At 46.6% G+C, this 13,253-nt stretch overlaps 5 protein-coding genes across 5 annotated transcripts; 3 read left to right on the forward strand and 2 right to left on the reverse strand.

Moving 5' to 3' along the window:
* Positions 1-1,207: 1,207 nt before the first annotated feature.
* TREMEDRAFT_62108 (uncharacterized protein) lies at positions 1,208-1,985 on the forward strand (the record flags this gene model as incomplete). Its single annotated transcript, XM_007004508.1, has 2 exons — positions 1,208-1,384; positions 1,470-1,985. 2 exons carry the CDS (start codon positions 1,208-1,210, stop codon positions 1,983-1,985), a joined length of 693 nt encoding a protein of 230 aa, XP_007004570.1.
* Positions 1,986-2,754: 769 nt separating this feature from the next.
* On the reverse strand, positions 2,755-3,707 carry TREMEDRAFT_17689 (uncharacterized protein; the record flags this gene model as incomplete). Its single annotated transcript, XM_007004343.1, has 4 exons — positions 2,755-2,791; positions 2,855-3,281; positions 3,478-3,564; positions 3,620-3,707. Coding segments are annotated over 4 exons (639 nt in total), but the record flags the coding sequence as incomplete, so codon positions are not given.
* Positions 3,708-3,904: 197 nt separating this feature from the next.
* On the forward strand, positions 3,905-5,540 carry TREMEDRAFT_62110 (uncharacterized protein; the record flags this gene model as incomplete). Its single annotated transcript, XM_007004509.1, has 3 exons — positions 3,905-4,060; positions 4,178-4,611; positions 4,721-5,540. The coding sequence occupies 3 exons, from the start codon at positions 3,905-3,907 to the stop codon at positions 5,538-5,540; spliced, it is 1,410 nt and encodes a 469-aa protein (XP_007004571.1).
* A 1,613-nt stretch (positions 5,541-7,153) lies between these two features.
* Positions 7,154-11,626, reverse strand: TREMEDRAFT_71590 (uncharacterized protein). Its single transcript, XM_007004745.1, has 5 exons — positions 11,086-11,626; positions 10,372-10,944; positions 9,563-10,162; positions 8,508-9,305; positions 7,154-8,195 (listed from the first exon to the last, which is right to left on the reverse strand). The coding sequence occupies exons 1-5, from the start codon at positions 11,518-11,520 to the stop codon at positions 7,368-7,370; spliced, it is 3,234 nt and encodes a 1,077-aa protein (XP_007004807.1). The 5' UTR covers positions 11,521-11,626; the 3' UTR covers positions 7,154-7,367.
* Positions 11,627-11,899: 273 nt separating this feature from the next.
* TREMEDRAFT_62112 (uncharacterized protein) lies at positions 11,900-13,216 on the forward strand (the record flags this gene model as incomplete). Its single annotated transcript, XM_007004510.1, has 4 exons — positions 11,900-12,293; positions 12,382-12,423; positions 12,679-12,845; positions 12,926-13,216. 4 exons carry the CDS (start codon positions 11,900-11,902, stop codon positions 13,214-13,216), a joined length of 894 nt encoding a protein of 297 aa, XP_007004572.1.
* Positions 13,217-13,253: the final 37 nt, after the last annotated feature.

Raw genomic sequence — 13,253 nt, forward strand, 5'->3', positions numbered from 1 at the left:
ACAAATCAACAAAGGTGTTGTAGTCGTCGTCTGTTATTGTATATTTAAAGTGTTGCTCTTGGAACCATTCTTGAAATGAGCGCTCAAATTCCACACTGAAAGCACTCTGGACAACAGACATGATTGTTGTAGTTTATGTCAAAGGAGTCGAAGGGGTTGTCTTGTGGATGTTGAGTCAGGAGATCAGAAACCAAAGTCCTGGGGAAAAACGGAAAATTCATGGAGTGGCAGATCTCCATGACGCTTCGGAGGGTCATGAGGCAGGACCATGACGCTCCAGAGAGTCATGTCTTTCGTGCATCACGATCTAACCCGTGACCCTCCGGAGCGTCACGTCTCCGGTGCGTCACCTAACATTCTCCGTTCTCCTGTCCTACCTAATCGCTATCTCTTTGTCCTGCAATACTTTTCCTTCATCTCTGTGTCCCTCATCTATCTCCGTCTTCCTTTGCTCTTCCACCTCATATTGTTTCCCATCTTTACTCTGTAGATTTCGGTATCACTCTGCTCCTGTTTTAGTATATAGAAACAGCCCTTTTTCGTAGGTGTCTTGTCGAATGTATTTTCTTGTCACTTAGTAGATCTTTTGCCACTAGATCTCATCGACTCATAGTCTCTGTGATCCACTACATCATTAAACTATCTACTACATCACTAATTCTGCTCCCTGTGAGGCCCTATAGCCATAGCTCATAGACGCAGACTATTTCCAACGTCTGGTCCTGACAAGCTCTCACTCCTGCTCTGCATTCCTGTTATTATAGCTAAGAGTAATTAGGTCATTTCTAACTGAGGCACTACTTGAAACATATCCAAGAGTAACCTGATATAATATGCACCACAATCTAGCTACCACTTTTGAAAACAATGAAGCTGTGTTTGACCAAGTGAATGGCGGGTCACGGATTGATTCGTCACCGGTCCAGATCCGAGTACAGTAGTACACTAGTGATTCTCGCGTATATCACATAGTTTTGTCCGCTTCAGGAAGGTTGAAGGAAATGGAAAGCACTAGTTGTCCACTTTTACCCTTTCACGGGCGGATCTCGAATGACTTGAAAGGTCGGAATGGAAGTCCGAAAGTTGTTGATGTGAAGATTTGAACAAGAGGGGTATGAGATTCTTCCCCTATAACTCTTCCTTCCCTCAATCAATCTCATCAACTTCGAGTATAAAGATAAGAACTTGATACAATTGCAACTTTGGAATGGCTACGGAAGACGGGACACCGGTAAGATCCCTCACACAACGCTCCGGTCAAGCGCTCAATACAACGGTGATATACGATGGAGCGTGTTCCCAGTACCCACAGGAAGTAATGGATGCAGCCGGGATGATCGTTCCTTCTGAGGAAGAGTCTCAGAAACTCTTGCACAGTGACTCAGTGAGTTTATTCATATTTTCTTAGTTGGTCTAGAGTTAAGAGATCTGGATAAAATGATTACATGCTGCTGATCACATTACTGTAGATTGAAATCCCTGATCACATCATCCGAGTGTCTCGAAAAGAGAAGGATTGGGGGCCATTAAATTCAAATACGCTAAAGGAAGGATCAGCTTGGTATGTCGTATCAAAAAGAAATTATCCACTGGCTCATCCTATCCTATCGAGTCATGATTGGAGAATTCCTATAAATGATGCTGTTGGTATTTACCCTCCGCCCGAGAACGTGGGCGAGCACTCTTGGAGACGTGCCATCTACCTTCCAAGTAAAAATCTGTCCGCCGAGGTTTGCTTTACCGTGAATAGCGTAGGCTGGTTTCGTCCAGTAATAAATGCTGATAGGCCTGAAGAGGTGATGCCGACCCTAGAAGATATGGTGCAGAGCCAACACTACACTGTTGTTCGCTCGTGGAAGACAAATGTGGACAATGATACATTTTCTCATTGTGTAGGAGTGAAGGGCCCTGGTGCCATACTTTGGCATGGTCCAACATATGACCAGAGAGAAGGCTCAGAGGAGGGGATGGAGGAAGGACAATAATGAGAGATGATGATTGAACGTGTCGATCAGTGAGGAATGCATGAAGATGAGGTGTTTCTTTAACTCACATATCAACAGCATGACCTTATCTTGTCATAAACTCCTTGGTCTTTTGGCCACGGCTGACGGTAGTCATGACATGTGAGCATTCATAGCCTATACAGAAAGATCAGTTGGAAAAAAAAATGGTGAGTGGGTCATTTAAAATTCCACTGTGGTGATCGTGGTCATCTTTTGCACTTGTACGACTTCAATTCCACGGTGATTCTTGTCACATCTTCCAGTCATAGTGGGAAATTATTTCGAATATAAAGTAATACTTAGTGAGTGAGGAATGAGTGAGGAAATCCAAGTTAGTAGGACACTAAATGAGATGATTCGTACAATTCGTGAGATAGCACACAATGATGATTGTATAGGGATGGCATGAAATTGACACAAAAGTGAGGTAAAAAGATTGCATGGAAAACGTACTTCCATACTATGCTCGTACCATTCGTTACCCTTGAATCTCTAATACTTCCACGACCGACTCTCCGTGCTTCCTCCTTCGTTTCCTTTTCTTCCCTTGATTTTCTCCCTCCGTCTGCAACTCTGTCTTATCTGCCTGATCCCTGATTGATAGCCGAGTTCCTCCCTGCTCAGATTCGTCAACCCCACCCCTCTTCTCTCCCGCTGCTATCGTTCGAGGCCTCTTCTCTCCCGTTTGAAGTTGAACTCGTGAGGAAGTCCCTTTCTCTCCAGTCGCCGATATAGACTGAACCCGCGGTTTCTTCTTCTTGACGCTTAATGGATTCGGACCTTTTCTTTTCCCTCTCAATTCCCTTCTCTCAAGTCCTACCCCTCCATTCATCCTTGAACCTCTCGACCCACTCGCTCCGTTTGCTTCACCCAATCCAGCCGATCTAATCGTTCCCGTCCCAGCAGGTAAAATTATGTTCTTATCAACACCTACTTCTATCTCCTCCCCTTCACCTCTTCTCTGTTCTTCTAACCCCGTCTTTACCTTCAAACTCGCCTCACTAAAGGGAGATAACACCAAAACGCCTTTAGGATTGAAATGAACCACTGGTAGTCCCGGTACTTTCTCCAAATCCTTCCTCAATCCGTAAGCCTGAGCAGCGAGGATGTAACGATGTTTGTTGTTTGGACCGATGACGTCTGTGAGACATTCGTGGGATGACAAAGGGAGACGGTGGTTGCATTTCCGTCGTTCGAATGATTTTGCGAATTCTATCAGGGGTTGATGAGATGGACCTAGGGAATAGAGAGACTGGATGGAACATTGTGTTATCACTGTGGCGTCAGTATTTGGGTGTAAGTATCACTCGCACAGTACAGCAATGAAATCAGGTTGTACGACCAAGTATTCCCCATAAACCCCTTCCGCACACTCCAACCTTACTTGGTAGCCAGCAAGATATGATATGAAGGGGGGGAAGGAGGGTGACGGGACTATGTAAGACGGGACAAGTGGAAGTAGACCACTCACTGATCTTGATATCCCCCTGTACACACATTTCGAGCTGTTTAACGAGGTTCATCCCCGGTGGTGATTTCAACAACAAATCGTCGTTTACTGCATATCAGCTTGTTCGTAGCTCTGACGGTTAGACTGTAAGAAGAACACTCACTCAATATCTGATAAGGTTGTCTGAACCCAAACACCCTGGTGTACATCGCCATCGCCCTTTTATACGTTTTCGCTCTTTTCGTGCGCATCTCGCTTGATAACTCCCCTTGAGCTTAGATAGACTCTTCAGCTTCTGTTCCCCCAGTTGGTTATTCAGTGCTCTGTCACTAGTATAGCCGATACCCGCCGTAGACACGGTGGATATTATCGTACTTGTCGTCGTCGTCGTCAAAGTCAACTTCACCATCTTGGTCGAAAAGTTGCACCCGAACGAACGTTGTATGTTATGACGTGGCATTTCAACACTTTCCCACCTGCTCTACGAAGGATCAAAGTTGGTACTTCAACGTCGAAGACATCATCAGCGACGTTGACCACGACACATATGACATCTAACACGATGGGTAAACATGGGGATGACGGTGAAGATGATTGGGAAACTGTACGTCTGCTCATCACCCTTGAGCATTCTCATCACTCTCTCCATGCGTGCACCGTCGTCGTGGTCGTTATCATCATCATCCCAGGTTGTCCTCATGTTCTGTGCTAAAACCCTCAGGCCGACTTGCAACCTACGAACCCACGCTTACGTCCCTCTGCACCTGCTTTCCAACCTCGCCACCTGGCCTCGCAATCTGGTCCATCGCGTCTGACCTCTTTACCTACGTCATCAGCCTCTTCTTCCTCTGGCGCTTCGCAAACACCACAAGCACCCGTCTCCAGACCTTTTTCGTCAGGCCAGAACCAAACACCAAAGCTCGTCTCTCGACAGGATCCATCACGGCCAGGAAACTTTGGTCCGACTTTCAACGCTGCCTCTAATGAACAAGATGCTAGGGTGCAAGTTAGGGACGAGAGTAATGTGGGAGAAGGAGGCAGAGGATCAACTGGTCAAGAGGGCGAAGCAGCAAGGGGTGATGGAACACCAGGAGAAGGTGAAACAGACGGATGGTTCGTACCCCGTCCCATGACAGTGAGGCAATTATGGGAGAGGTGAGTTATCGTTGTCCTCTTTCAAGCATCGTTCATTTCACCTCGTCGTCGTACGCTTTTCTTGGACCAAATCAACGAAGGATCAGAATAATCTTACTGACCCCCCAAGCCCAGCTCCAATCCCTCAACCTACTTCTCCGATCCCTCCTCTCCCATCAGTCCGTCAAATACTACGTCGTCCACAAACACAAGAACCCTCTAAATCTTCTCTCCGAACACCAGGTCCGGCCAAGACTTACGAAGAGAAGGAAGAAGCTTATAGGTTGGCTAGGGAAAGGATATTCGGACAAGGCGGGCAAGGGGGCAACGGAGTATCACCCGGAGGTTCCAGAAGTGTTAGTCCTCAAATAGGAGGTAACAGTCCTCAAGTAAGAGAAAAAAGTCTTCAGAAAGGGGACAGGAATGGGTTTACTTCATCCATCACCAAATCTGTTTCGCCCGATGGACAAGGGACTTCGACCGCTTATCCGACTTCTCCAATATCTTCATTTGATCCTAATTCCAACAATCCGTCAACAACAAACTCTGATCATATTCACACTTACAACCCATCAAGATTTGACAATGGCAACCCGAATCCTATCTTCTCAAACCAAATTCAACTCAACCCCAACAACTTTGATCCAACTCGCCCCCACTACGATTCATCAGCTTCCACCAACTCGAATCTCATTCACGACCCCACAAAACAACGACCCCAGACTTACAACCCGAATCCTCAACCCTACAGCCCAAATTCCCAACTTTACAACCCAAATCCTCAACTCTACAACCCAAATTCCCAACTTTACAACCCATCTCCCCAACTATACAATCCATCTCCTTTTCCCACTTCCCAAGAATCACCTCATCAACGATTCTCTACCCCTCCATTAAATGGTGTATTACGTCAACCTCGTGGACCTGGAGGTATGGGATTCGGAAGATGATTCTAGCGAATATCCTGTCTTTTCGTCAATCGTTCTTGTCCTCGATCTCTTCTTTCCTGTGATCGACCCTTACAATAGTGTCTTGCAACGTTTGGTCTTTCCGACGCAATGGTCACTTTGGTCGTATGGATTTCTTGGAAGGTATAGATACTACGTGTTTATACGGTAACACTGTGGCATGACCGTAACTTCCAAGTGTGTCTCAGTTGATCGACCGAAAGGATATTTCATGATAACGGTCCGAATGTGACCCTTTTTTTAGACACATCAAGTTATTTTTTCACTCTTAAATTCGACATCTCACTCTATGACTCAACACTTGCTCGGTAGACCAACACTTATCCTATGTCCCCACACTCACTCGGTAAAGCAACACTTACTCGATAAACCAACACTTACTCAACACTGCGACTACCCCATCCATCTCTCCTTTACCACCATCCCGACTCATATTGCTTCCTCCCCAAAGATTCCCAAAAAATCTTCAACCGGATTTTCCTCAAACTTATCACATCCAACTGGGGGATTCATCACTGCCGCACCCACTTCATCGGGTCTTCCTCCGCTCAAATTCTATCCTCGTCGTCAATATTAGACATATCCCAAAAACTTTTTCCACACGATGAACGGTTCGAAGGACCCCACTCTAGTCCTCGGCACTTTGACTCTGTTACCTTTCCTTGGACTATCAACCATCAACAAGATACAAGTCTCGCCGTTGCTTTTCACATACCTTTCATTCCCCTACGGTCCAAAAATCATCACATCGTCGTCGATTGAAACTTTCTTTACCGGGCGAATCATAACATCTCATTTTATCGTCCATATGATTTCCTTCCCTCCATTCTCGTCTTCGGTTGGTCGAGACGGGATGATCCCAACACGAGTGTCTGCCATTTTCTCGAGACGAATCAGACCCATCTTAGTCTCCCCTCGTCAAACTCGTTCGGACGATGTCCAGTCAGAGGTCATACTGGAGGAGAGTAAAGTGATTTTTCAAACCGATACGTGTAATTTGTCTTGAGACCACAAAATGAATCACGACAAACTCGTACTCAGCACAAGTTTCACAATGCCGACCATGCGACACTTGTGCGACCTGCAGTCAAATTGGATGGTTCCATAGCAATCGACGTTGCGAAACTTTTGCTGGGTGACAGTGTTCCTATCATTCTCAAATCATGGTCATGTTTGTGATTGGGTGACGAGTGAACATGGTGAAGGGACAAGACATGTCGGGTTTTCATGTAAAAGAAAAACGCGTTGTTGGATGATCATGATAAAAGATCAAAGGATAATAAATAGGGAAGCGATGATACGCAGGTGAAATACTAAGTGTAGGAATAATGTTCATACTTGTATGCATGTACATCTTGTTCATCTTGTTCATCACTTCCTCTCAATCATTTTCGACTAGAGTAGTTCATTATCTTCCGGATTAACATTTCATACCTTGACATACATTGTACGATCCATACTTTGTAAATCACCCGGATAGTTTCTTCAGGATGTAAGTTACTACTCACACTCTTAATATCTCTGAGCATTCACAAACCACCATCTCATCTACATATGACACTTATGAAATGTTCGAGTGACTGGACACGTCATTGACAAAGTTTAAATCTTATGCATCTCTTTCGACCCTCTGGTGAAATACTCCTCGAGTACAGTGATCATGCCCCCATACCTGCCACAACTCACTAACACTACAATACTATCACTCCCACTTCAACCCACTTTCCATCATGAAATCCACCCTGTTTATCCTTATATACTTTACGCAAGTATCACCTCATCGCTGTGACTACCTTGTAGATGAATACCTCACGCCCTACCAAACCCACCAGTGAAGAAAACGGCAGGTAACTCATTTGCGTAATCACTCCAAGGTCTTTCAACAATTACTAATTCTTCTCTCCTCCTTTCTCCCCTACTTACTTCCTCTCCTAACTTGTTTCCCTCATCCATCAGATGAACATCGTTCGAAGATGAAAACCATCCAACACCCACTACACACCTGAATTCCGTATTCAACTTTATCCTCTCTCCACTCATCTTCATTGCGTTCTTCTCTACCATCTCACCTATCTCACCCAGTCCGTGAATCTTCTCAACCCCATTCTTCCCACTCACCCTATCCACCTGGTCAATTCCATTCATCCCGCCAGTCCCATCCCTCTCACCAGGCTCATTCCCCTCGTCATACGACTCCACACCGTTAACAACGGTGGGCATCGCTTTCCGACGTCGTGATCTTTTCCTGATCTTCTCCCTCGGTCGAAGTATCGAATCCAGGTCCAACCTCGCAGTGACGATCCATTCCCCGGACCAGAATACCACTTTTACCAATCTATCATTTTCTCCAGTATCATCGTTCGTCTTTCCTTGACTAGTCGGTATTTGACTGGACGTGACTACACTATGAGATGGAATGGTAGGAGAAAATACCATACCAGTCACAGGCAGATATTGACCTTTTAACACTTCGTTCAAATGGTCAACCTCTTTCGTTGATGGGAGGAAAGATTTAGAATCGGGATGATAGATCTCCAATGTGTGAGTAGGTAAAAGTATGAACAAGAGGGATGGATGAGAAGGGGGGAATGATAAAGTGATAGGTGACGATGGGAATGTTGGGAGGGTAGAGTAGAGCTGGTATGTAAGCTAAATCTATTGAAACTAGGCCTGGCAACTCTAACAAAAACTATCCTGTCACTGCGGTGAAAACGAGATGTGTATGGTATCCGGTGAAGCGGTGGGACTTTGGCGATAGTTTTCATGTGGACGCTGTCATTGGGTTCGAGAACGACGGAAGGGAACTTGAGGATTCCAGTGTATTGAGTCATGGATCAAGGATCATGGCAAGAACATGTGAGCAGGATTATGTCCAAGATGGGATTTGAAAAACTAGAGAATGAATGAGAATCACCCGGACGAACGTAGTGAAGAATCGCTCTGACTCACCCGCATCGTATCGAGATTATAAACCCCCACCCAACTCCCCACTGCAACAGCCGTCCACTGACCGTCCGAACTTGCTGTCAAACAAGACACCCACTTGGTCCCCGTGTCAGCACCTCGCCCTCGGTCTCTCACTTTCAGATCCCCTGCGACGTCCTCGTCCCCATCATTCTCATCTTCTGAACTATCTCGACGATCAACGTCCATCGATTCATCTTCACCTTGTCCCTCATCTCCGTTGACAGTCCCACTAATGACACCATTGGCATGAATGTGAGAAAGACCATTAGACATTTTGAGGCGAGAATTGTGGGTAGGTTTCCCTCGGAGGACCTTTCCTGACGTTTCACATTTGAAAACACCGACTATCTTCACATCCAAACCCTCTCTCTTTTCCTCACTCGAGTCGTTCGCTTGATCCTCGGAATCACCGGAGTGTCCATTCTCGTGAACATCTGAATGAAGTAGCTCGCTCTCAAAGTCATGTTGACCGATGTGGAGTGTATTGAGAGAGTGAATAGGCGTATGTTTTAAAGAGGGAAGATCTAGAACGACGACTTCACCCGAAACTAAGCCCAATACCAACCTTTTGTTATCCGGTGTGAACATGACTGTCGACGCGCCGCTATTCTTCGTCACGGACGGATGTGAGTTTAGTAGGTCAGGAAGCGACTTGATACGTTTCGGCTTGAGAGGGGTAGTTGAGGGATCTAGAAGGAAGAGTTTCGGTTCGTACAGGTCTGAAACGACAATCCACCTTCCGTCCGGTGAGATGGAAGAGGAGATCAAGTTGGTTCGAAGCTGATGTCAGCGGGACACCAATGTCATGGTGAGTTGAGTCATAAGTCTCTCACAGGAATATGAATTTGGTGAGAAGGCGGACGGACTGGTTCATTGACAGGAAGAGACACGGTGTCTGTCAGGTGTAGTGTCAGATGGGCGTCCAGTCCAGCCTGAGTTACTCTGACCCGCGCATGCGCATCTAAAGGAGGCTGAGGAAGAGACACGAAACGGACGCGACGATGAAGTAGTTCTGAGAAGGATGACCATTTGCTCACCTTAAAATCCATTTCCAATACCTTTTCCCACCCTTCATCACCTTGTTTAACCCTCCAAACCCCCACGCCTCTATCTCTCCTACCCAAAATCAACCTCCCAATCTCCGCCACGGACACTCTCCCCTCTGACAAAGGCGATAATCTCCTCACTAAAGCATCTTCAAAAACCACCCTCGACTTGCCCGGTTTGCCTAATGGGTTTTTGAGTCGTTCGGAGATTAACGAAGGTTCCGAAGCTGGGAGAAGGGAAAGATGCATGTCCCATCCCCCTGAAGCCAGTATAGGTGAGTGATTCGGATTGATGCGTCGTTCCCTGATCCGGGGAAACGTCCTCGTATCAGGTCGAGCAACAATAGAGTCAGAAGGGTGGGCGGCGATTGTCGATTCAGGGGTGTTAGTGGTGGTTGTAGAATAAGATTGAAGTTGATTGGGGAGACATACGTAAGGAGGGAATATGGAAAGAGATCGGATGTCGTGTGTGTGCATACGACGGGAAGAAGTGAGCGTCCAGGTGGGTGGAGATGATGGAGAGGAGGGAGGTAGGAGAACGAATTGACATATTCTTTGATCTGGTCCAGACGTGTAAATTGTTTTTCCGCCCTGGTCGTCAGTACAGAACTGTGGATGCCCAAGAATAATGACACGTTTCACACACAGCTACCACATCGACACAGAGGTCAGATGGGTGGAGCGGGAGCGGGATGAAGGCAGTGGATGATAGACAGAACTTGGGGGTCTGTTGGTAGTAGACTAAGATATGCGTGTCGCAAGAGGGGACGGGGACTATGCCAGATAAAGAGTTCACTTACAGGCCCGACGACCAAACACATTCCATCCGCTTTATGTGCCCCAAAACTCTGTCTCTGAGCCATAGTCTTTCCATCCCAGAACACCACACTCCCTAATGAATCACTAGTCACCACTCCACCATCTGGCAATACAGCTATCCCCCATACTATGGTACCTTTTTGTCCAGCACGTAATTTTGTATTACCCCCTTTTGAGATTTTCTCCACTACCGCTCTAGATTTTAGTGTGACTCGGTTTGATCCCGCTGCTGAACCTATCGTCGATGAGTGGGAGAGTTGAGGTAGTTCCCATTTCCTGAAACTAGAATCGGAATTACCAGTGACGACATAAGTATCTTTCCAATTCCACTGATTATCGATTTGTATCAATTCGGGTGGACCCCAGGCGATGGAGACTGTGCGGACTCGAGATGGGAGAGGGTCGCAGCGGAGTAGATGGGATGGAGGGGAGAGACCGTCGGGGGTGATGGATAGGAAGTGGAGGGAGGAGGAGGTTGTGGAGAGACAGAGGAGGGAATGTGTGGGAGAGACTGAGATAGACCATAGAGGTGGAGAGGGAATAGGGTATGTGTTCTGGGTGTCAGCATGGAGGGATAATACTGAACTACAATAGATACTGTGACAGTATTGAGAGCCACAAATGAGATATAAGCGAGGCTGTCAATTAAGTTGGGAGAGAAGAGAGGAGAGGAAGTGTAAGTAAGCTAAACCCACAAGTATCCTCCCGGTGTGTAAACATCTCTCCACCAAATCATCCGAATCAGAAGAAGAAACGAACAATCTCAAATCTTCCACCTTTGGTACATCATACCCCTTTGTCCAGAATTCCTCAGGATCACGAATGACCAAAGTCATGGTCGATATACCTTGATGAGTGAGGGTGGGAGGGAGGATCTTTTGCAAGAACCAATTTGAGTATCCATTAGGGGATTCGCACATGTTGCCATATTTCCACTTGACCGTCTCTCTCGCGACGAAGAGAGGTGACGGTTGATAAGATCCATCAGTGTGTGTTTTAGAGATGGAAGGGTTTGAGGAGGAGGTATGGATAGGTGGAAGTGGTAGAGGAGAGAAAGAGATCAAGGTGATGGGTGAAGGTGTATGGTCGTAGAAACGTATCCTGTGCAGTGGGATGGTGGGAGGTGACATTGTGACTTGAAGCTAGATTTCTACCAGCAGGTTATGAGTATCCTCCTCTGTTATTCCCCCTTGTACAAGTCTAGTGTGGGGGATGGTGTATGTTGTATGGAGGATGATGAGAACGGCGATAGCAATAGCGAGATGGTCGGAAGGGAAAGAAATTTCATTGCCAAAATTCAAGTCACGTGACTTTCCCTCCACCCAAACTCTCCTACCTCGTCTCCCTACAACTCACCTATATCTCTCTTGTCTATGCCTACTTACATAACAACCACCCAATTGGACTGATCAAGTGATCCTCTCCGTCCTCTACAGCCTACCTCTCTTCTATCGACCCACTGTACACCCGTTTACCCCATAAAACCTCGTGACACAACCCCTCACCCCGATGCCGTCCCTCCTCATCCTCATCGTAGACCTCCACCCTCTATCCTGGTCCCTCCTCTCCATCCCTCCATCACCTCAACCATCAGATCCGACCCTCTCCCCGATCATAGCCAAATCTCTTCCCTCCTCACTAACCCTGGAAGAGTTCATCACCCAATTACTAGTCTTTCTCAACGCTCACCTCGCCAGTCAATGGGGAAACAGAGTAGTGGTGTATGGTGTGTCGGCGGGTAAGAGCAGGTTGTTGTTCCCCGCTCCCTCAACCACTCGGGATGATACGAATACTCCCAGTGGAAACGTATATGAACCGTTCAGACTTTTAGATAGTGGGTTGGAGCAGGGGTTGAGGGGGATGATGAGTGAGGAGGGTGCACGGGAGGGTAAAGGGTTGAACGGTGGGTTATATTTCCACTTCATCATACACCTCCCCATCTTGTCTCATGTAGAGTGAGAATACCGAGAAGAAACAATGACCGATCACAGAACCACCCGCTTTGGTAGCGGCCATGACCAAGGCTTTGTGTTGTGAGTAGACATTGATCTTCCCCCTGACCTCACCTATCCCATCTTCTATCTCACCTCTAGAAATGTCTTTCATCAACCTTCCCATCCTTAGCATCATCACTTTCACTGATACTCTATAACATCCTCACCAAGTGACATGAATCATATCTGTCGCTTCATATAGATCTATCTCCCCGTCTTGGGTGAGCTCTGTCTTGAAAACAAACTATACTCCATCTTTGTCGCTGAATTGTGACACACCGACCTAACACACAGACCTCAACCGTCTCTCCCCTTCCACCGCTACCCTCCAGACCACCGACACCAGGATGTTAATAATCAACGCCACTCCTGGATCTTCTTTCTCCGAATCTGATTCTTCTGGTGGGTTGAGAGGAGGTTATGTGGGTTTGATGAATTGTGTGTTTGCCGCTCAGAAGGGTGTGAGTTATTTCCCTTTTCCTCTATTCGGTCTCTTTCCAGATTCGCTTTCACCTACTCTGGATTCATTCTGACTTTTTAGAAAATCCCAATCGACGTACTTACCCTTCCCCCGAGTTATACCCAAACCTCCCCACCGATATTTCTCCAACAAGCCGCTCATCTGACCGGTGGGATGTATTGGAGGTGGAATGGACGTGGTGGTGTTTTACAGTATTTACACGTTGGTTCATATATTTCATCACGATCCACAATCTTTCCCCGTTTTCATACACAATGCAGCTTGTTCATATCTTCTTCATCACTTCCCACCTTTAGTGTCGCATTATATATCTTTTCACCGGAAACAATAATGGCAAACGGAGAGAAGTGAATCTCCCTGACAAACAGAGCATCTACTTACCCCCTCC

This window comes from Tremella mesenterica (genome assembly GCF_000271645.1).
Source record: "Tremella mesenterica DSM 1558 unplaced genomic scaffold TREMEscaffold_5, whole genome shotgun sequence".
NCBI classification, from domain to species: domain Eukaryota; kingdom Fungi; phylum Basidiomycota; class Tremellomycetes; order Tremellales; family Tremellaceae; genus Tremella; species Tremella mesenterica.

Coding starts and splice junctions, on each gene's coding strand:
- TREMEDRAFT_71590 (XM_007004745.1), bottom strand. CDS start 11,520: ATGTCACCTCCCACCATCCCACTGCACAGGATACGTTTCTACGACCAT. Junction 10,945..11,085: donor TACACACCGGGAGGATACTT/GTGGGTTTAGCT, acceptor GCTGACACCCAG/AACACATACCCTATTCCCTC. Junction 10,163..10,371: donor TGTGTTTGGTCGTCGGGCCT/GTAAGTGAACTC, acceptor ACTGACGACCAG/GGCGGAAAAACAATTTACAC.